This window comes from Patiria miniata, unplaced genomic scaffold (assembly GCF_015706575.1).
Source record: "Patiria miniata isolate m_02_andy unplaced genomic scaffold, ASM1570657v1 HiC_scaffold_17, whole genome shotgun sequence".
NCBI classification, from domain to species: domain Eukaryota; kingdom Metazoa; phylum Echinodermata; class Asteroidea; order Valvatida; family Asterinidae; genus Patiria; species Patiria miniata.
The window spans coordinates 7,454,870-7,476,884 of NW_024037055.1; the positions used below are offsets into that span (position 1 = coordinate 7,454,870).

Consider the following 22,015-nt stretch of genomic DNA (forward strand, 5'->3'; position numbering starts at 1 on the left):
CGTGAGTGGGACATCACCGACTTTTTCTGAATAACCGGAAAATAATTCTGGAACAAAACAAGATCAATGTGTCGGTGTTTGCCAAGTTATCTGTGGGGTACAAAGTGATCACGTGTCCTAAATTCTTCTCAGAGATGAGATAAGAGAGACCACGAAGTACTAGTGGCCAGTCTAGTCTATTTTTAGCACACTTGGCAAGATGGCAGCGGGCGAGCATGTCGGGTTGTTCCCGTGGCTGGTTATGCTACTTTTACCGGAGGAATGCTACGTGGAATTCTTTGAGAAGTTCAATTTCTTCGACGGTAAGGAGTTGCACATGATAACTGATTGAATATGTAAAGCAGTGATATTTGTGGAAGGGTTAATTGGTGTGTCAAGCATTGAAGCCGCAACCGGCGTATATCACTGTCCGTATGTGAACGGCGAATGGGGTGAACTTTTTGTGTACACAACACAGTACAGTATCATAGGCACTATCATTGCAATATGACAATACAAGTACCTACATTGACACAGTCACTGACACTGACAGTGATACATATTCTGTACACAGCCGTTGAGGTGACGTCTGGATACATCCATTCCTTTATCATCTTTTGTTGACAGTAACACAGTAACAATATTTAACTCACTTTTTTATCGTCAGATCGTTATTGTTTTTTAAATTTTGTAAGAATAGATTAAGTTTTTGATGTTGTTTACTTTTAATTCGAGTTCAACCTCAAAATAAATGTCAACATTCTCCTCACAGGACCATGCCTGAAGATTGCTATCAGCAAAGGACTTGGATTTGGGATCATTCTCGGATCGGTCATGGGTAAGATAGGCCTAATATTATAAATAAAAAATAATAACTTATATAATTATTGCCCCTGATCATTGGGCCAATTAAACATTCCAAATACCATCTCAGCTCCCTGGGGAGTATACAGCTCGATGCAGCCTGTTACTAGGCGCAAGCAAGCTAATTCAATCACAATAACCAACTCTGCCCTCACAGGTACCCATTTACTCCAGGGTGGTGAGAAGCAATGAGTGACAAAGTGCCTTGCTCAATGGCACACACACCATAACCGCAGGCTGGACTCGAACCCACAACCTGCAGCTTTACCCGCAGACCACGAATCCAATGCCCTGAACCACGAGGCCAAAGGACACCACACAAGAAATTGCTCCATCTTTTTGTTTGTATAAACAAGAATATTACCAAGTGGTCATTGATCCACTGGCAGAATCCACTGAGAATTTCCACGAAATTGTTTTCCTTCCATGCTTTGTATATATTTTTAGGGGCCAATGGGAAGCCATCCTCCTCCTCTCGTGATTTGAATGACAAACAAATAGGCATATAACAATTTTTTGTAAGATGTCCATTGTCCAAAAAACCTTTAGTTTGTTTCTTCACAAAACTGTCAGCATTTTCTCAGAAGAACTTTTTAACTTGTATCTTAAATCTTCCATTTTAGTGAAACTGCCTCAGATCGTCAAGATTATCATGTCCAAGAGTGGGGCAGGCATCAATGTGATGGCGGTCACCTTTGAACTGACGGCCATCTCGTTTACTTGGGCATATGCTGTGGCAAACTCTTTCCCTTTCTCGTAAGTGGAGTCGGTTTCTGTTAATTTTAAATAGCCGATCAAAGAAATGGAGCGGGGTTTGAACCTGCGACCTCCGGATTACCGTTCTGGTGGTCTACCAACTGAGCTCTCAAGCCCTATGTGGGCAGTTCCCAAATTTGTCAATACTTTGTTCAACTTCAAGAGGCACTACTTGTTAGTTTCAGAAGTTTCCCTCTGTGGTTCATTGAGAATTTGTTAATTTTGAAGAGTGTGAAAAACTTCAAAATAATGGTTTCTGATCGGCTATAGAAAGCTGTTGACCAGTGCTTTTGAATCGCTAGACTTTGTCCAGTGGTGCAGTTGGTACGTTGAGACTTACTAAATTGCCATTTTTGTTACCATTTTGTGTTGTTTCATTCCAGTGCTTGGGGTGAAGCCTTGTTCATGGCAGTCCAGACTTCCGCTATCGCCACCCTCTGTTTCTGGTACAAAGAGCAGACGCTACAGGCCATCCTCTACGTCTCCGGTTACCTAGCTGTCATGTGGGTCCTTCTGTCGGGTGTCACTCCTCTGAGTGTCCTGTCGGCCATGCAAGCGACCAACATTCCTATCGTGGTCCTTAGCAAGGTAGGTGTTGTCTGGAGTTGAGCGGGAGGGCAGAACCACATTGTATGCAGAACCTAAAAATCTCAAGATATCAGGCATGAGAAATCTTCCTGTTTAAGCAGGACTCCTGGGGTTTTTTGGTTGCCCAAATTTCCGTTTTTTTTAATATTTTGAGCCTGTTTTGAGGGGTTTTTTGGCCAGATTTCACATCTTTTTTCTCTGTTTTTGCACAAGTTTCCTGTATTTGAGCCTGTTTTGGGGCTTTTTGCCTGATTTCACATCTTTTTTCCTGTTTTTGCACAAGTCTCATGTTTTTTTCCGTTGAAATTCATTCTTGTGCCTGAGATATTGGTCTAAAACTGCAAAGTGAACATCTCACAAAGTCACAAACTAGAAAAGCAAGATCTCAGTGGAACGTTACACAAATTAAGCGATGTCTGTCAGAAATTATGAAGTGGTTATATCGCAACCCTGGTTCTCTTGGGAGGTCCTCCCTTAACAGTTTCATACTTTCAAGAAACATAATAAATAAATAAATGTCAGTGGCATGGACGTTGTATTATTCAATTCCACATCATATTTGAACACCCACTTTTCAAGTGTTTGCTAATGTCCTTATATGTGTTTTGTTTGTCTTTGGATTTCATCTTCACAGCTGATTCAAGCTCAGACCAACTACAGCAACGGCCACACTGGCCAGCTATCGGCCGTCACAGTCTTCCTACTAACCCTCGGCAGCTTGGCCAGGGTCTTCACCACAATTCAGGAGACGGGCGACGACATGATGACCTTGACTTACATCATCTCCACCGCAGCCAACGCAGTTGTGGCCTTCCAGGTCTTGTGGTACTGGAAACGGACTGAGGAGTTTACCAAGCGTCAGCAATCCAAGAAGGATTAGAAGAGACACTTTTGGAATCTTCCTTATTCCGCCTTCATAATTCTGCATTTCCTTATGTGCAGTTCTTTATTCAGAGTTGGAATATTAATTTCAAAAACCTGGAGTTTGATCTTGGCTGATTTTTTGGGTGGTTCCGGTAAATGGATTCAATCGTAGACAATCTTAAGGTTCACAATTTTGGTTGATGCCGATTTGATCTTACTGGATGAGTGGTTTTGCAAGAGTATTTGTTTATAAAAACTTTCCATACCTCTTGTACAAGTTTCCTCTGTAAAGCCTGAAGCAGGGTATGTGCTGGATCTGGCTGTATGAGCATGACTCCATGGTATAAGCCTTTTCGGAGTTCCAACTGCGCATTCATAACCTGTGACAACGCGCATTGTTTGTCTCAAATGGCCTTTGACATCATCGCGCCACTGATTTTACAAAAAGGCTGTTTGTGCATTGTGGGTACTGTCAAAGGGCATTTGAGACAAACAATGTGCGTTGTCACAGGTTACGAATGCGCAGTTGGAACTCTGAAAAGGCTTATTCTGTAAAGTTGCCAAGATCTTTGTTTTGCCATGCAAATATCATTCTAAAATGAATAAATAATCACAATAAGGAATATTTGTAATGCGAGGGCTTGATCACATTTATATCTTTGAGACTTTGGTTATAAATTGACTATCATTATATTACCTCGAGTATGAGTTTAGGGGGGTTGACTATTTTTCAATAATAGCGTTAAACCAGCAATTTCATCCAGTTAAACACTTGGTTCATCTACAGTACTGCCTTGTTTTAATCTTATAGAGAACAACACATCCATGTTTGTAAGTTCGAGTGGATCCGATTTTAATTAGTAAATGTAAATTATGAATAAATTATACCGTTTGCGCTCTTGAAAAATATCCACCAATGTTTTTGTGTAGTCTTTTTCTTCAAGTTCTCAATTTGACAAAAGCGTGTGTTCTGCTGGAAAACTTCTCATTGAAAGTAGGACTTGAGCGTTAAAGCCCGAGTCCATCATTTGCAGCTATCCAAAAAAGTATCCGGCGTAATTAGTGTTGAAAAACACACTGGTTGAAAGATAGTACGGGGACTAAACTCCCTGTGAAATTATCCTTTCTGGCAAGCTCTCATTTTTAAGAAATCAACGAAAGAAGGCATTTCCAACGGTGCTTCTTAAGAAGCACCGTAGGAAAATTTAAATTAGTTGTTCGTTTTGTTATTCGGCGCAGCGCGCACAAGCATTGGAACGACGCACAGGCGCGCGCGGTTGCTATAAATCGTTGGATCAGTGCGCAACATTGCGTAGAGCTGAATTCAAAACAATTCGAAACATGATTTAGCAACTTTTGATTTAAAATTGAGATCCTAGAATGCTGCTTTTCTCGGAATATGAAGCTGAGCTGAAACTTCATCAAGTAAGTTGTTCAGTATCCTTCACTAGATTTTGAACACTTTTGTTGCTTCAAACGAACAAAATGCACTAATTACAAATGATGGACTATAGCTTTAAAAGACCAGCATCTGGAGTGAATCATTTGTTGTCAGTAAAGAGGAACGCTACAAGTAAAAGAGGGCTTTAAAATTGATGTATTTCTTATTAGAAAGATGATGTGTAAGCCAGACAGTTCTACAGTGTTCTTGGGAAGGAAGTCGGCTAATAAGTTAGTCTCACTTCAAGTCTTACTTTTATTGAGGGAGCTCGATGAGCACCCCCCCCCCCCCCCCCCCCGCTCCGCTTTCGGTCCAAGATAGACTGGTTCCCTAGACCTGACAATTATTCCCGACGCTCACGTCTGATAAATTGTAGGTCAGGCAGCCTCCGTGGCTAAAAATAAACATGACGACATTGACGGCCCCTTTTTAAAGCTCGGCTTCGTTTTCGACTTCGCTTTATAACTTAAAGCTCTTAATGTTCTGATCAAATTTGTACATAAATCACTTGTTTCGTAATATGATAATACAATTTGATATTTCTGTAAGATGACATTGACTTATGTTGATCTGGAATCTTCAAAATCAGGCACCCAAATAGCACTGTTCAGCAGGCGGAGCCGAATGAAGACCGAGATTTGGAAAATCTAGGTAACGGTCGTCAAATTCAAAATAGTACACGCAGCAAAAAGTTCGCCCATACCATCCGAGTATACTTGATGCACAAAATCGTCGTTAAATTCCAAGTTTTCTAAATGAAAGCAATGAATATCACTGTTTTATATCAACTCATTTTAAAAAGTTTTTAATAAGCAATTAGCAGTTAATTAAACGTATATTATACTCGAAAATACTCGGGCGCTATCCGAATGTCGACGAAATGAACTCGGCAAACTCCGGACATTTTCGGAAAAGGGGGAATTCCTCCCGTTTTAGACACGTGACGTAAATTGTAATACAATGTATTGCCGGAGGCTACCTGACCTCAACCTCGTCCCCAGTGCTTACTTTATTTCCAACCGCGTTTCAACCTCGTCCCCAGTGCTTACTTTATTTCCAACCGCGTTTCCAATAGTAAACCCTGGATAGGAAACTTTCTTCCTGTATCCTGTTTGGATACCGCAATTGGCTAGTAATGGATTTTTATCGTGTACTTGGTGCTATATATTCACAACGTGCAGTACGTGTTTTCGCGATCATTCGTCCACGCCTTCTCGAAAATACTAATTTCCTTTCCAATTTGCTCATATTAATATGAAATATGATACTGCATGTTGTCTCGATAGGATCGTAACAGTTTGATTTCAAAAATCGTGTTTTCGTAACTCACGCTGTGCTCGCGCTGCTACGAATTGACTCTGTTTTTACCCCAGACACCCCATACAAAAACAAACGCTAATGTGTAACGCATATCCAGGTACCAGACTGTTCCTCATTTGCATACGTGTGCAAAAATCTTGCACATGCAAATGATCCAATACCAGGGTGAGAGAGCCGGTAGTGGTGGGTGCGTACTGCTCGACACCCTGGGGACGAGGTTGACCTGACCTAAGATTCATCAGGAACTAGTCAGAATCATTTGGTCTGGGAACCAGACTAGGTCCAAGATGGAATAATGGCGAAATAATGTGTATTGCGTGACGGTGAAATGCCCGTACGTTAATTTTAATTTTAGCAGTGACGCGTGGTAGCAACCTCGTCCATCCCCAGGGTCTATTATCCCAACAAACACCCTCTCCCCCTCCCCAGTCCCCACGCCCCCCCCCTACACACACCCTCTGTACATATGAAAAGGGCATGTTTAAGAAGTCTTTTGGTGCATTTGTTGACTACAATCAATAATCAATAATATTTGTGTAATTATTTATAACAATTCTTCGTTTTTGCAATGTTGGGCCTTCCATAGTCTGGCAACCCGCGGTTGATGGCGGTAGCATAAAATGGTACGAGAGTAGAGCGCGTAATAAATATGCATGACTATGACGTCACTAGAAGCTCATGAGTAATATATCATGCACGGTACTGATAGATACTGGGAAGGGTTTTGAAGACTCCCCATCGTCCGTTACTCATGCCATCATACCATCATGAAACTGCTTAACCATCTCGATATACTTTTCAGGGCAGCCAATTTTGGACAGGAGTTTCCAGAGTCCTTTTCTACAGACGGTGTCGAATGCCTTTGTCAAGTCGACGAAGACACAGAAGAGGTCGATATTCTGCTCTCTGCATTTCTCTTGTAGCTGCCGGGCTGCAAAGATCATGTCGCCTGTACCTCTTCCTTTTCTGAAACCACACTGGCTGTCGGGTAGAAATGTGTTGGCAATGTGTGTTGTGAAGCGATTAAGCATGATTCTTGCGAGGATCTTACCAGCAATGACCAGCAGGGAGATTCCTCTGTGGTTGTCACAAATGAAACGGTTGCCTTTCTTCTTATAAATGTGGACAATGGAGGCATGCATCCTTGAACTCTTGGGGAAGCACTCCTTTGATCCACATCAGTTGGAATAGCTCTGTGAGGCGTTGCACGAACGAAGCATCTCCTGCTTTGTATATCTCGGCGGGAATTGAGTCGGAACCAGCTGCTTTACCCATGGATAGTACATCAATGGCTTCTTCAGTCTCGGAGGTAGTGGGCACCTCAGCTAGGGCTACATTGACAGTGCTCTGAGGCAGTTGATCTAGTGCCTCAGTGCTGATGTTTGAGTCTCTGTTTAACAGATTTTCGAAGTGAGAAGCCCAACGGTCAATGATATGGTTCTTTTCTGTGATTAGTGTGGTTCCATCAGAGCTCATGACGGGGGTAGAACCACATGATTTTGGCCCATAAGTTTTCTTGAGCGTATCATAGAACTTCTTCATGTCTTTACAGTCTGAGTAGGTCTGGAGCTCGTGCGCTTTTTTGCTCCACCATGAGTCGCACATAGCTCTGAGTCTGGCCTGCAGTGTCTTACGGATGCTCTGGAAGGCTGCTTTCTTCGATGCGGATTTTTCATCATTGATCATGGATAGGTGTAAGTGGTGTTTCTCTTCAAGAAGTTTCTTGATCTCCTCGTCATTTTCATCAAACCAGTCTTGGTGTTTCCGAACAACAGGGCCCAAAGTTTCGAAAGCTGCTGTGTGGACTGCATCTTTGAAGCATTTCCAGTCCTTTTCAATGTCGCCTGAGACCAAGTCAGCAGAGATGAATTGCTGGTACATTGCGCTGCACAGTTCACATTTTACAGCGGCGGTCTTTAATTTGGTAACGTTGAGCTTCTTTGGTGGTTTCTTGCCCTGAGGTCTCCTGAGTGGTTTGATGTTGAAGTTGAACTTCACACGGATGAGTCGATGGTCAGTCGAGCAGTCAGCTCCTCTCATAGCCTTGGTGATTTTCACATCTGCAATGTCCCTCTTCCTGATTATAATATAATCAATTAGGTGCCAATGTTTTGAACGGGGATGCATCCATGACGTTTTGTTTTTATTTGGAAGTCGAAACAAAGTGTTGCTGATGGTGAGGTTGTGTTCTGCACATTTTGTGAGGAGAAGGAGACCATTTGAATTGCATGTTCCAATACCGTGGTTCCCTATTATGCCCTGCCATGTATGATGGTCAGAGCCAACACGAGCATTGAAGTAGCCGAGAATTATGAGTTTGTCCTTCGTGGGAACCTGGGAGATTACTAATTGTTCCAGATCATCATAAAACTTGTCGTTGACATCATCCGGGTTTGTCATGGTAAGTGCATACACGCTGACTATGGTGGCATCAGTGTTTCGCTGTGAGTAACAGACGCAAAGTCATTAAGCGGTCGTTGATACCCACTGGTAGATTTTCAAGATTATCTACGATGTGATTCTTCACGGCAAATCCAACACCAGCTTCATGACGTTCATTGCTGGGACAACCACTCCAGAAAAAGGTGTAACCAGCACCAAGTTCCTTGAGTTGACCTTTCTCAGCAAAACGAGTTTCACTATAAGTGCTGCTATGTCAATGTTGTATTTGGCGAGCTCTTTGCCAACGGGTGCAGTTCTTCGTATAGGTCTCTTTATATTAGGGGCATCGCGGAGTGTTCGCACATTCCATGCCGCAAAGTTAAGTGGACGTTGTTTTGCATTCCTGCAGTTGGTATGCTTGCTGAGTGAGTAAGTTGTCGACATTTCGTATTGATGATCACTCACGGTAGAAAGATCGTCCTGGAGGATGTGTCTGTGTAGGGGGGGTGGAGATGTTACGGTACCTGCGCGTGACTTTGATTTAAGTGAAGAAGATTTGCGCTGAGTCAACCTCACTCTATTGGCTTCGCTCATCCGGGGCCAAAGGCAAGACAGAGTCGAGACGTCTGGAGATTGGTTCAGCTGTAGTGGATGGCCTGCAGTACCTTGTGCGCCCGTACCGATGACCTGAGCTCTCCACAAACTTTCGCTGCTGTGCCATAAGCCGGTTGATGTAGCATATCTGCTGGGTCCGCCTTGTCTGCCACAGTAGACTTCATGCACTATACGGTGAACTGAGAGAGAGATTGGCGTCTCTATTTCTCAGAAGAGTTCGTATCCAAGGTGAAATGTGCTACATGGTTCTTACTTCAGTGACGTCAACAATGGAATACTGGTAGCGTATAGCTCGACGCACACAACTCACAGCAAGATAGAACACGATACAGTTAGTTCAGCGCACGATAAGTTGTTGTCAGATTGTTCTATATGACGCTGCTGATGTACGCGCACGTATACAGCCGTTGCCCAAAAAAGTTCAAAGTTTTCACCTTGTTTTGTCAAGAAACACCTTCAAGAATCTCCGGCCTCAAGTCGTCACCAAACTTCCCTGTGCCGTATATTGATGATCAAGTGGGGCGACACGAAAGGGTGGCGGCGCGACAGTAGAAAGATGACTTGTTAAATCTGATGATCATCGGTAAGTGGGGCGACACAAGAGGGTGGCGGCGCGACAGTAGAAAGAGGACTTGTTAAATGAGATATCATCGGTAAGGCCAAAAAAAAAGTCTCCGGTTTCTGGTATGGAGCTTGCCCAAAAAGTGGTGCGGCGACGCGGCTTTTTTTTTTTTTTACCTGTTTTTTTTTGGGGGGGGGGGGGCTTGGGGCTTCAAATGTCGGCTGATGACTGCAAATGGTGCCCGACTAAACTTAGTGCAAATATATGGGAGTCCAGAGAGGCCACATAAAGCTTATTCTCGATCATAACCCCATCTAAAAACACGTTAAAATTGTGCAGCAGCAGAATTCCAGTCAAACCAGTGAGTTTGGCGGTTTTGAGACATCATCTTTTATTGAAAAAAAACCTTTTTCATTTTGCCGACGCGCATGGCTACGGCGACGCGCGCGCATACCAGAAACCGGAGACTTTTTTTTTTGGCCTAAGTGGGGTGACACTAGAGGGTGGCGGCGCGACAGTAGAAAGAGGACTTGTTAAATGTGATGATCATCGGTAAGTGGGATGCAGCACATACAGTGTGCATCTACATGTATATCAGTACCGTGCGTGATATATTACTCATGAGCTTCTAGTGACATCATAGTCATGCATATTCATTACGCGCTCTACTCTCGTATCATTTTATGCTACCGTTGATGGCGCGCTCTGATCTTGCGTGGGCAAGGGAAATTCCTTTTAGCAACCTCGACCACAGGGTCTATAAATGTTTCCCAATATACAAGACGTATGGGACTAGTAATACGTGTAATTAGGGGAAAATATGGGAAGTACATGTAGTTTTTGTGTAGGGACGAGGTTGTCACTCAAGCGATCTAGCAGTAATCGATTGTGAAATGATCACTTTCATTCTAGGACCGGACCGTACCTGCATCAGATCGAGGTATCTGCAGATCACAACTTCGTCCCTCATTCGTACCGCAGGCTTGCATTATTTGTCTCCTAGTTTGCCTTGCAATTGGTAAGTCGTTTGTTGTGCTTATTTTTGATAGTGCTTAGTATAGTATCCGCAGGGCGAACAGTTCGGACTTGAAGAAAAGCAGGCCTATGTCAGTATGTGTTTTTACTTGTGAGTTGTAGCAGTTGGTGATTGATTTAACCTGGCCTTGCGAACTACACTATAGCTATTCGTTTTGATCAATTGTTTCCCCCACCCCTCCCCCGGGCTGCCCCACCCAAGACGTGGAGATTGTCAGTTTTGAAGTGACAAAATCCCCACCCCTCGGGCAAAAGTTAAGTGACAATCCCCGACCATTCCCCGACATACATACGTGTACTCCTATAGAACTATGAGTATGAGCCTAGTCATAGTTCTAGGAGTGAGCCTAGTCATAGTTCTAGGAGTATTGTACAGTTGATGCGGTAAATAACGTGGCGCGGCCCCCAACGTGGCGCACTTTGATTTTTCGCCTGTATAGCGCCTACATAGAGCAAAAGTTTTAACTGAAATTTCACAGAAAGTTAAATTTCATCAAGTTCTTAACACTCCTGTTCATAAATCGCGAGTTTATTTACCCGTAACAAAGTTAGAAGAAACATTTATTTTGGCGTGATTTTCCGATTTTGTTTTCAGTGCAAAGTGAACCCTTTGAAAATGCCCCGAAAAACAAGAAAATAATTTTCTGACAAACATCTGGCTGGGTATGTAAGTAGAGATATTAATTATTTATCAGAATTTATCAAGTTTACGGAAATTCTTAAATGTTATTTTGGAATTTTCCGAGATTTATTCAAGTGCGCCACGTTAGAGGGAACGCCCCGTCAATTTGTGCCCAATTTCCGGACGCCACCGTTTTTGAATTTCGGATTAAATTTCATGAAACCGAAATTGCTCACAGAGTTAAATAGCAAGCATTAATAAGGTAAAAGTACTAGTATTTTACTGCATGAATTTGAGGTTTGTCAACAAAGAGGTTTGGCAACGCTACACGAGAAAAGTCGGGTAAGCTTCGAAGTGCGCCACGTTAGGGAACACGACTAGGAGTAACATACGTGGCATTAAGCCTCGGCAGGCGCCATTTTATTTGGAGGTCGCTCATGCTCGGATCGATCTTGTAAATGACGTTCATTTTTATGCATGTGATACTATACATCCAATCAATCCTCTATTGAAAGTCTATCGATCTATAGGCATAGCCTAGATAATTGTGTGAAAGGACGCAACCACCAGGGTGACCGTAAGGTCATGACCAAATTCTGCTAAATGCACTTCAAAAGTCTGTCAGAATTATCAAAAATTTGCCAAATTCCCCAGAATTACTCGAAATGCGCTATAAACACTTAAAATCACATGCAGATATTGTAGTATTGCCTTAAGTAAGGTTCAAATTACATTACAGGCAATCTATTGTCACAAAAAGATGTTATGAAATTGCACCTTCAATTTCAGGCAAAAATGCGGTTGCGCATCACCGATGAAATCTGGTTCCCAGTGAACCTCAGCACCTAGACCAGCCAAGCTGTCCCATCATGCAAGGCTTTGTTTAAAAAGATTGAAGCTTTTTTTAAAAACAAATGTACCATTTTTTTTCAAATTTGCTATGTTTTTCTGTCAAATATCCATTTTTGCAGAATTCTGCCAGAAATCTGCCCCCAAAAAAATCCATTCTGTCAAATTTTCTGTCAAACTCGTTTTAAACAAAAAATCTGTCAAAGTTAGCCGAAAATCGGGTAAAACGGTCACCCGGGCAACTACCGTGAGCCTACGCAGGATGAGAACTTCGGTGCGTGGGGATCGATTGTATTGTCAGCTGTCGCTGTGATTTCACATTGTGCGACAATTACATTGAAAATGTTGAAATTAATGTTGGGTGTTTTTTTTTCTAATCCAAACATATTTTCTCTCGCTTTATCAATAAAACTGATTTGTATGGAATGGGATGCTCTAAATTAATGTATGATTTATTGTAGAAGGGTGAAAGTTTATTTTAAAAAAATTATATTTTGATTTAAGTTTTAATTCATGTATTTATTTATTCATTCATTATTATTCGTAATTTCAGTCGATATTATAAGCTAGGTTTGTCTTCGTAAAAAAGGTTGTTTCAATAAATAATTTCTGGGACTCCGGCTTCATAATGTATATGGTGTCCAAGTTCATCTGAGGCAAAAGCTCAGTGAGAATTTCCAGTTTGGACATGTTGGGCAGAGGAAGCCGGATTCGGAAACGACTCAGAAAACGGGAATTTGGGAAAAGTACAATGACTTGGTATACTTGAATATATAGTCTCGACTCAAGTGGGTGTATCTGTTGTTTGGTTCTTGACCCTGCTTTGGTTCATCTCTTTCAGCAAGATTTCTTTTATTTCTGTATTTTCTACAGGTGAACGTACGTAGTCTTGATTTCAAGATGGTCCTTCCGTTTATTATAATGGCAGTCAGCCTCGTTGCGGCGCCGGCAGCCCTCCCAGCGATCGGTTTCACGGCTGGAGGAATAGCGGCTGGTTCCATGGCTACGAGCATAATGTCAGCTGCTGCCATCGCTAACGGGGGCGGGGTCGCCTCCATGGCTGCTGGGGGAGTCGTAGCTGCCTGCCAGTCGGCTGGAGTCCTTGGGCTGGGTGCCGCAGGGTATGCAGCCGCCGGTGCCGCGGGGTACGGAGCTGGAAAGGTGATCGAGAGGGTCGTCAGTGATGATTAGAAGTCGGCTGGTACTTCTGGCAAGATGTGACGATGACGTCATTATTTACTTATTTGATCAAGTTTGATTTGGTTTTAAGCGCAATGTCTCGCAGCCAATAGCCGGCTTGCATTTAGTTAGGCCTATACAAAGAATGTACTCACAAGCGTTTGCGTTATGTGCTTCACTTTATTTTTTCCCATTTCAATTATTTTTAAAATATGGAAATCATAATCGGAGTTTTGGACTTTCTAAAGAGTAGTATTATAATTCGTAGTTGTCTAATAACCAGTACTGTTTCTTGTACGTAATTCTGTGGTATTATACACAGTTACATAAACACGACATGTCACATTGTATCTGCCTTAATTGTTTCAAATGCAATCCAGCATTACTAAAGCAATTATATAAGGAGTACATGTTTAGCCTAATTGGGTTTGATAAAAAAAAAAACCATGGTAACCATAATTCGACAAACCATCCCCGAACGCAGGGTAGTCTGCAATGGTTGGAAGGAGCTGCTGCGTGGGCAAGCTTATTTCTAAGTCTGCTGGTTGCATGGATCTAGGAGCGGCAGGTTTTTGTCTGACAACAGCTCGACTTCGGAACATTTGCAATTCGATAAATGCATACTGTAGGATTATTTTCTTTTCGTGCATTTTGTTCCTTTTTTAGTCAGTGGTAACACCACACAAAATGCAAGGAAGATGTTCAAAACCTATAGCCTGTTTTAGCTCACTGGCAAGGGCGGATCCAGAACACAATTTTTTTTTGGGGGGGGGCCAAAAAAAAGTTTAGTCGCCCAAAGACTGGGTCAAATTACGACGTGGGGTTTTAATTCGGGGCCCGCTTAAGGGCCCCGAATTTTGGGGGGGATTCTAGATGCTCTGTGGTGCGATCTGAGGCAATTTCTGACCACTTTGACCAAGTTTGTTTTGAGGAAAAGATGGTGGTGTACTACGCAGTGCCTGCCTTTATTGCGACGTCACTTAAAAAAAAATATTGGGTTCATTTTTTTATGGGGGGCACGGCCCCCGTTGGCTCCCCCCCCCCCCCCCGATCCGCCCTTGCTCAGTGGGAATTACACTTTTCGGGATATATGAGGAAAAAACATGAACACAACAAACAGTCTGTAACCAAATTAAAAGCCATAAATCATAAAAAAAAATTCTGACTAGACCATTAAACTTGAAGGAACTTGCAGTGCAGGGGTATAGGGCTGCTATACGTATATCATATAATTAGACACCAACAACTTATATCTTAATGAGACATTTACTTATTAAATCTATTACCAAGGCTAAAATACAGCTCGTGTTTAAAATGCGTCATAATTTGAAGATGTCCTGTATTCATAAATTAAAACGCCTCAAAACCTGTATATGCCATATCATAGCGACACAAAGAATTACAAATAGTAAAGGACCCTTCGCTGGTACCCGAGACCCGTCGAACAAAATAAGAAGCCATTTTTAAGTGGAATAGCGTCATTATTATAAGCACATGGTTCCAGCTAAAAAAAAAAAAGGCTTATAATTTTGCTCGCTGATGGCCCCTGGGGCGAATTTCATGAGCTGCTAAATTGACTTAGCACAAAGCAAGTCTGGCTTAGTAAAAGCAGGTTACCAGCCAAAACTCCATGTGATTTTCATGCTAAGCAAACAACAGCTGAATACCAAATCACAAGCAATATACACCACATATGAACATTTGGTTGGTAATCCTGTTTTTGTCAAGGAAGACTTGTCGTGCTAAGCAAATTGTTGTGCTTAGCTGCTCCACTAAATTGGCCCCAGATGACTAGTCTGGTCAAAAGATTTTGACAATTTCTGATGCATCTTAATTCCGGTAACCGCTAGTATCTATACAATATATATACGGCACGTGACCAAGACGGAAGGAATGCCTCCCGTTTCCGAAAATGTCCGAAGTTTGCCGAATGCATTTCGTCGATGCTCTTGGATAGCGCCGGGGTATATTTCCAGATATAAAATAGGTTTTATTTACCTGCCATGCTTATTAAACAAAAAATAAGGAGTTGATAATTAATATTAAGACAGTAGAAACAGCGAACTCACTAGACTGAATAGTAGAGATCAGGGATTAAACAAAATAATTCCAGAACTGGACAACTAGGCCTACTAGGCCTAGTTGTCCAGTTGGGTTCTCGTGTGGCGCATTTTAATTAAGATACAACCCTGCTGATCATTGGGCCAGTTCGATACAAATCAATCTCAAACTCGATACAAATCAATCTCAATAGCCTAACCATCTCTGCCCTCACAGGTACCCATTTTCTCCTGGGTGGGGAGAAGCAATGAGTAACAAAGTGCCATGACCCCAGGCTGGACTCGAACCCACAACCTGCAGAATTACCCGCAGACCACGAATTCAGTGCATGCCCCAGACCACGAGGCCACGGCATTCCACAACTGGAATTTTATTCCTCCTGAATGTTGACGTAATCCTTCCTCCGCCGCCAAGTTCGAAAGCAGTAAACGGCCACCACGACAAGGACGAGGACAACAACTGCCCCGAAGACAATGCCGAGGATTGCAGAGAGATCAAGGCCAGGTACACACACGTCGGCTGTATTACATAAATAGAGGAATTCACATCAATCAGTGTAAGTCTGTCGGAATGAAGAGGAAACGTCAATTGTAGGGATGTTACATTTCGTACATCTCAGAGAATTTCAAAAATATGTAATTCCTTCCATCATCGGGTAAGATTTACTTTAAAAAAAAAACTGCATCTTTCGCGTGAGTCTTTGTCGTTGCCGACGTCGCAATCATTCTTCACCATTCATGTTGCACGATATGGGACGAAGGGAACGTCCCCCTCCTTTGTGTTGGTCATTGTTTTACCAGAATCTCAGGAATCGTTTGAGATATCTAGGGGCTGTATTAGGTAACAATAGTCTAGGGTTTGTATAGGGTATAGAGAGATTGGGTGGGGGCTACCCCTATCATATCTCATATCGTGCTAGGTAGGACTATATCACCATTCATCACAGCTATCAATCACTCCCCAGTCGTCCCCTCCGATCCACTCCCCCCCCCCCCCTTCTCATAACTCCAAGAGAAAAAATACTTTTCAGGAATCTTTCAACACACTAGCAGACCTTCATCATGCTGCCATCATTTCAGTCATGTTCCCTGTATCCAATAACGGTACTGAATGATACACGGTTTTTTGCGCAAAAAGGAACCAGACATTTTGTTTCCTTCCAGCCTCGCTTTGGTAACGTTGATTTGAATGGAAAAAACCAATATAGCCGCAACACGATAATAGTCTGTAGGCTTCTCTACAAGGGCGGATCCAGAACACAATTGGGGGGGGGGGCCAAAAAAAATTTGGTTCCCCAAAAAAGTGGGTCAAAAGAATTACGGCGTGGGGTTCGGGGCCCGCTTAAGGACCCCGAAATTTTTTTGGATTCTAGATGCTCTGTGGTGCGATCTGAGGCAATTTCTGACCACTTTAACCCATGTTTTTTTTGAGGAAAAAAATTGTGGTGTACTCATTGCCTGCCTTTATTGCGATGTCACATAAAAAAAAAAATTGGTTTCGTTTTTTTTTGAGGGGGGGGGGGGGCATGGCCCCCTTTGCCCCCCCCCCCCCCCCGGATCCGCCCTTGCCTCTCTATTGCTTTACCAAATCCCACTCGTGCATTTGAGAAAAACCCGGCCCAAAAACAAAAAGAGCCAATTGTCAAATCCAGTGAAATCAATCTGCCACTCGAACAGTCAGGGTACTAAAATTAAATTCCTACCTTCACCCAAGTGTCCGTCGACATCATCGGCAAAGGGTTGTAACTGCATGTCCCACAGATAGACTGTTGCTAAAACGAGCTCGACCGACATATCCGAGCAGGAGTAATATTTCCCTGTCGGAACTTTCTGCCACAAGAAATTGCTCGATTCACTCCCCTCCGATTGGTAACCTATACAAGACGGAATGTGAATGCTCACTATATAATAATGTCATCATTTAAACCTATGCTTGATGCATTAACCTTTATGCCTATACACTCTCAAAACGCTGGTTAAACTTTGGTTGGTTAACCCTAAAAGGGCGGAATCCCCCCCCCCCCCCCCCGCTCAACTGTTTCTGCGATACCCTTGCAACAATTTTTTTCGCGACCTGAGCTGTCCTGACTTTTTTAGCCTCGAGTCTTGCGAATCTTTTGATAACAAAAACATAAAATTCGGATCACGGGTTGCCGCGCAGCGAAAACAATTTTCGGCGCACTAAACCTGAATTTCCCCATATATATATACGTGGTGTACACAAAGCAGAATTAACATTCGTGCATAATGAATAATTAATTAGCCATAACTCAAAAACCCTTTGACCTATAGTCATGACATTTCTTGGGTATGTTCATATTAAGTTGTTCTATGCATCCACCGAATTTCATAATTGTTCGTCACTTGATGGCCGAGATTTGAGGGGGGGGGGGCGGAATCCACCCCTTCCGGATCGCGATATTTTTTATTACACAACTATCTGGGGCACTTTGTGCGCTTTCCTATGGGGCTTGGTTTTTATAACCAAGCTTGAGTGGAGGCTACTATTTTTCAACTTGGTACGGATTTCGGACCTTATTTCCCTTTTTAAAAAGATCCTCCAGAGCCTCAGATCAGGAAAAGAAAAAGGAAATTCTTGCCATACAAGTAGTATCCGACTGAAAAATAACGTTTTTAAGATATAACTTTAAATTGTTGAAAAAAAGAGCAAAATCTGAGAAGGCAGAGCTAGGAATCGAACTCGAGACCTCCGAGTACCACTAGGCAACGGCGGTGCTCGACAAAATCGTGCAATTCATAAATTATATACTTTCACACATGTGGAGAGAGTATACGCGCGCGCGCGTAGGTATAAAGGTTACAGGATTGTAGAGCGCCGCGCGCTACGCGGCGCTCTACAATCCTATAACCGTGATTCAAGTCACCTGAAGATTGGGTACCCTGTACTATTGTGTACGCTTCCGGATCCCCGGCTGTGAGATGGTCAAAATAACCCGGCCCTTTTACGGTTAAAAAAAGTTGGTTAAAATTTTAACCAACATTGTGTAAAATTTTCCAATTTTGCCCATCAACGTTTACCCAACGTTGGGCACATTTTGCCCAACGTTGGGTATTTTTTTTAACCAATTGCAACTGTTAAGCTGTTCACCTGGTAAACAACAGTTGGTTAAAATTAGTCATTTTACCCAACGCTGGTTACATTTGGGTAGGCCTAAATTTAAGAGAATTACTTAATTTCTTGATTACTCGAGCTCCCATCCGTTAATTACATGTACCCCTAAATCATAAGGGTGCATGCGTGCGTTTTAATGAAGACAAATAACAAAGTTTGTGAAGACTAATAAGTTGTTTTCCCACAAATGAAGGTGAAAACTTACTTAAACAAACTGGACTGACCCCCCCCCCCCCCCCCCCCCCCCATCATTTACCTGTCGTGTCGCTTTCGGGGAAGTGTTCCTCGTCAAAGACATAAGTTGCATCTACTTCAGTCAGGGCGAATGTCCCAGATTGAAGCTGGAAGATGAGGGTGATTGTCCAGTAAGGTTCCTCCCTGCTGCCGAACGGGTAGATGACCACAGTGCGTTTGGACGGAGAGTCACAATTACCGTCAACAGTGGCCACGTTAGGGTCGATCGTGAAGGTTTCATCATCCTCCTAAAGGTCAGCACACAAAACACACCAAGTGGCAAGAAACTTGCTTAGTTTGAAATGTCTCCCTAATTTCACATGTCTTCCAAGGGTAAACCTCCCATGCTAATGTCTCCCCAATGGTATGATTTGCGATAATATACCTATAATTATCTTCAATTCATAAATACCTCAGACAGTTTAGCCATTCCTATTGGTCGAGAGCCCGTCACGTGGCCGGTATTAAACGGATGATAAAGACATGGCTAGCTGGTCTTAAACACTTTTCCAGTGTCACAATAAAATATGGACTCCTAAAAATCCAGTGCCTCTTATCGTTTCATTGGTTGAACGTTCACAATCCTCACGTAGGCATGCGCAACACTACCAGGGAGTTAGAATTTTATAGTTCGAAATTCAAAACGCAACGCGCCAGGTGCGTTCTGCGCGACATCGCGTAGAACATGATACGCGCGCGTCAATCTCCATAAAAGGGTTGTTTTCATCATACTCGCCAGCTGAACACTCCATTATTTTGCAGGAGGGATGTTTCAAAAAGCATAAAGTGAATTTGTTGAACTAAATCGGGATGTTTTGAACGAATTATATGATTTTTTTTTACCGAAAAGGTATTTATGAATGGGAATAAATATGTACTCCGTCGGTATTTATCACTCTGTTTAATACCACTTAGAGTCTGGGTGCTGATAATTACCCTCGCCTCCGGCTCGGGTAATTATCAGCACCCAGACTCTAAGTGGTATTAAACAGAGTGATAAAAACCTCCGGAGCACACATTTATTCCCTTAGTAATAGACCGATCCAGTAAGCACCGCCCATGGTGTTCAGACCAATCACAGCCGTGATTTAGGCCCGACGTGCGTGCACAAAAGTCCGAAATGCGTGCACGCGCGTATGATGCGCGCGGCAGGAAATGCAGTGTGGCATTGGAGAGGAGCACGTGTTAATTTGCCCAGTGCGCAGGGCTTACTGGATCGGTCCATTACGCCGATTAATGAAGGGCAAAACCGAATATTGAATTGTTTAAGCAACTTACCAATCTATATTTAATATGGTCGTCCACGTGATACACGATACGTATTTGTGCCCCAAATGACAACCGCATGCAGACGCCCTCGCCGAACTGTCTGATGGTGTAGTTCCCCACCCAAGGATCCCTGGTAGGCGCAGGCCCCATCATCGGGGTGGCTGCGTTGGCAGTTCTTAATCTTGGAGGGGTTACATTAGCTGCCTCTGCATGAAAGTCCGGGAGTAAAGGTTGTATAAACGCATATAGGTGAAAGATTCTTCTTCGATATTAATACTATCATCCTTCAATAAACAAGCAGCATTATATGACCGAATTCTTGAATGGAAGCAATAATTTATATCGATTATGCATGCAATACACAATGACATGCAGACTGCACTATATGAAACGAGAGGGCGGTAAATTCTGGACTGACAATTATCATGCCCAAGGGCGGATCCAGAACACAACTAGGGCCAAAAAACAATTGGATTCACGTGTTGCGATCTGAGGCATTTTTTTTTGGCCACTTTAACTAAATTATTTTGAGGAAAAGATGGTGGTATACGCAGTGCCTGCCTTAATTGCGACATCACTTAAAAAAACACCAACATGGATCCAAACTGACAACTTTTCGGGTCAATTTGACACTTTTCTGACTCAATTTTGACCCGGAAACCTTCAAGCTGGCAAACGTGTCACTTTGTCCCGGAAACGTTGACAATTCGCCCGAATGACAACCCAGATCCCGGTGGTGTCATGTGAAGATCGGACTCCTTTACCATATTATTGGTTAAACCCGCTCACGTGACCAGTCACTCTCCTAATTATCATAATTATACTTACGCATGCGCAACACTATACCAATGAGTCTGTACTTAATATTCGTGCTATACAACACCAGGTCAAATCAGAGTAGGGACTTTTTAAAGTGCAGTGATTTAAAGGGGATTCTGTTGCATCACCCTTCTTCTGTCTACTCCACCATATAACCCCGAATCGAGGTTAGGACTGAGGATCATATCCTTTTAAAATGTTCTGCATGATTCCCATGTAAGCCGTGCAGTTCGAGCTGTCATGCCTAATGGACCGATTCAGTAAGCTCCTCCCACTGCGCACGTGGGCAAATTAACACGTGCTCCTCTCCAATGCCACACTGCATTTCCCTGCCGCGCGCATCATACGCGCGTGCACGCATGTCGGACTTTTGTGCACGCATGTCGGACATAAATCACGGCTGTGATTTGTCAGAATACCATGGGGCGGTGCTTACTGGATCGGTCCATTACCATAACAGAGCATGGATTGTCTATGCAGAAGCTGTAAATATGTAAACGGCATGCATGCAATATAATACAATCCTTGCAAAAGCACCTTTGTGTCCCATTAACCTTTATTCCAGTTTTCATTTGGCCATTTTCAAAAGTATTTGGTGCCTTTGTGATATGCTAATGAAATTTACATTATTTCAGGCAGAAACCTCAGCGCTACGGCTACTTCAGCACAAACAAGTTAATATTTTGCAGTCCTGAGTTATCTATTCTTTGGTGAATCGTTGACATGGCAGTAAGCCAATGAGCAAACTTTTCTCGCAAATATATTTTCAATGAGCACATTTTGGATACACAACTTGAACAGAAAACCCGTAAACTGAACAGTGTCTTCCTGATATGACATCACAGCAACATGGCCCTCAGTTGTCCAGAAAAGCATTAAAGAAGTGCACTATTTAATAAAATTACTAAAAAGAGATGTCAAATAGGTTTCAAACATTTAAAAGGAGTAGAAATTGCACAGAATGTGTTTTTTTTTAGAAAAACATCATCTAATGAACCTTTGAACAAGAAAAAAAAGTCGCTTATAATACTTTGCACCAACCATCCAAAAAAGTACTACATTCAACCAAAAAAGAAAGCACCCCCCCCCCCAAGGCCTAATGCTTTTTTTCTAACTCAAAAACTATGGGTACTTCTTGCTCAAATTACGACTGATCAGTACAGAAATTCTGTAGCAATCCATCCAAACTCTTTGTTTGGACAAAATCATTGATAATGTGTACACAATTATGTAATTTATGACCAGTGGTGCCGAAAAGTTGCACTTTTGTGTATACGTGCAAGGTGAGTGTGAACCACAACTTGCACGTATACAAAAGTGCAATTGTTTTCGGTATCATTCGTCATAAATTGCAAAAATTCGAAAACGTTATCACTGTTTGGAGCCAATTAAAGAGTGTGGCTGAATTGTTACGGCATTTCTGTACTGATAAGTTGTCATTTTA

General features: G+C 42.6%; 2 protein-coding genes and 1 long non-coding RNA gene across 3 annotated transcripts; 2 read left to right on the forward strand and 1 right to left on the reverse strand.

Annotated features, from left to right (window-relative positions):
• The first annotated feature begins 147 nt into the window (after positions 1-147).
• On the forward strand, positions 148-3,366 carry LOC119723698 (mannose-P-dolichol utilization defect 1 protein-like). The gene is made up of 5 exons (XM_038194491.1): positions 148-302; positions 752-817; positions 1,467-1,599; positions 1,983-2,187; positions 2,822-3,366. The coding sequence occupies exons 1-5, from the start codon at positions 200-202 to the stop codon at positions 3,065-3,067; spliced, it is 753 nt and encodes a 250-aa protein (XP_038050419.1). The 5' UTR covers positions 148-199; the 3' UTR covers positions 3,068-3,366.
• A 5,751-nt stretch (positions 3,367-9,117) lies between these two features.
• On the forward strand, positions 9,118-12,898 carry LOC119723699. Its single transcript, XR_005270566.1, has 3 exons — positions 9,118-9,392; positions 10,284-10,389; positions 12,751-12,898. It is a non-coding gene; the product is annotated as an uncharacterized LOC119723699 (long non-coding RNA).
• A 1,162-nt stretch (positions 12,899-14,060) lies between these two features.
• On the reverse strand, positions 14,061-19,924 carry LOC119723700 (lysosome-associated membrane glycoprotein 3-like). The gene is made up of 4 exons (XM_038194492.1): positions 19,762-19,924; positions 18,506-18,731; positions 16,820-16,990; positions 14,061-15,636 (listed from the first exon to the last, which is right to left on the reverse strand). The coding sequence occupies exons 1-4, from the start codon at positions 19,903-19,905 to the stop codon at positions 15,488-15,490; spliced, it is 690 nt and encodes a 229-aa protein (XP_038050420.1). The 5' UTR covers positions 19,906-19,924; the 3' UTR covers positions 14,061-15,487.
• Positions 19,925-22,015: the final 2,091 nt, after the last annotated feature.

Bases quoted from the DNA above. Each gene is read 5' to 3' on its own strand.
- LOC119723700 (XM_038194492.1), bottom strand. From the start codon at position 19,905: ATGATGGGGCCTGCGCCTACCAGGGATCCTTGGGTGGGGAACTACACC. The intron at 16,991-18,505 runs GTAAATGATGGG...CGTCTTGTATAG, and splicing joins CCCCGAAAGCGACACGACAG to GTTACCAATCGGAGGGGAGT. The intron at 15,637-16,819 runs GTAGGAATTTAA...TATGTAATACAG, and splicing joins CGACGGACACTTGGGTGAAG to CCGACGTGTGTGTACCTGGC.
- LOC119723698 (XM_038194491.1), top strand. From the start codon at position 200: ATGGCAGCGGGCGAGCATGTCGGGTTGTTCCCGTGGCTGGTTATGCTA. The intron at 303-751 runs GTAAGGAGTTGC...TTCTCCTCACAG, and splicing joins GAAGTTCAATTTCTTCGACG to GACCATGCCTGAAGATTGCT. The intron at 818-1,466 runs GTAAGATAGGCC...CTTCCATTTTAG, and splicing joins CATTCTCGGATCGGTCATGG to TGAAACTGCCTCAGATCGTC.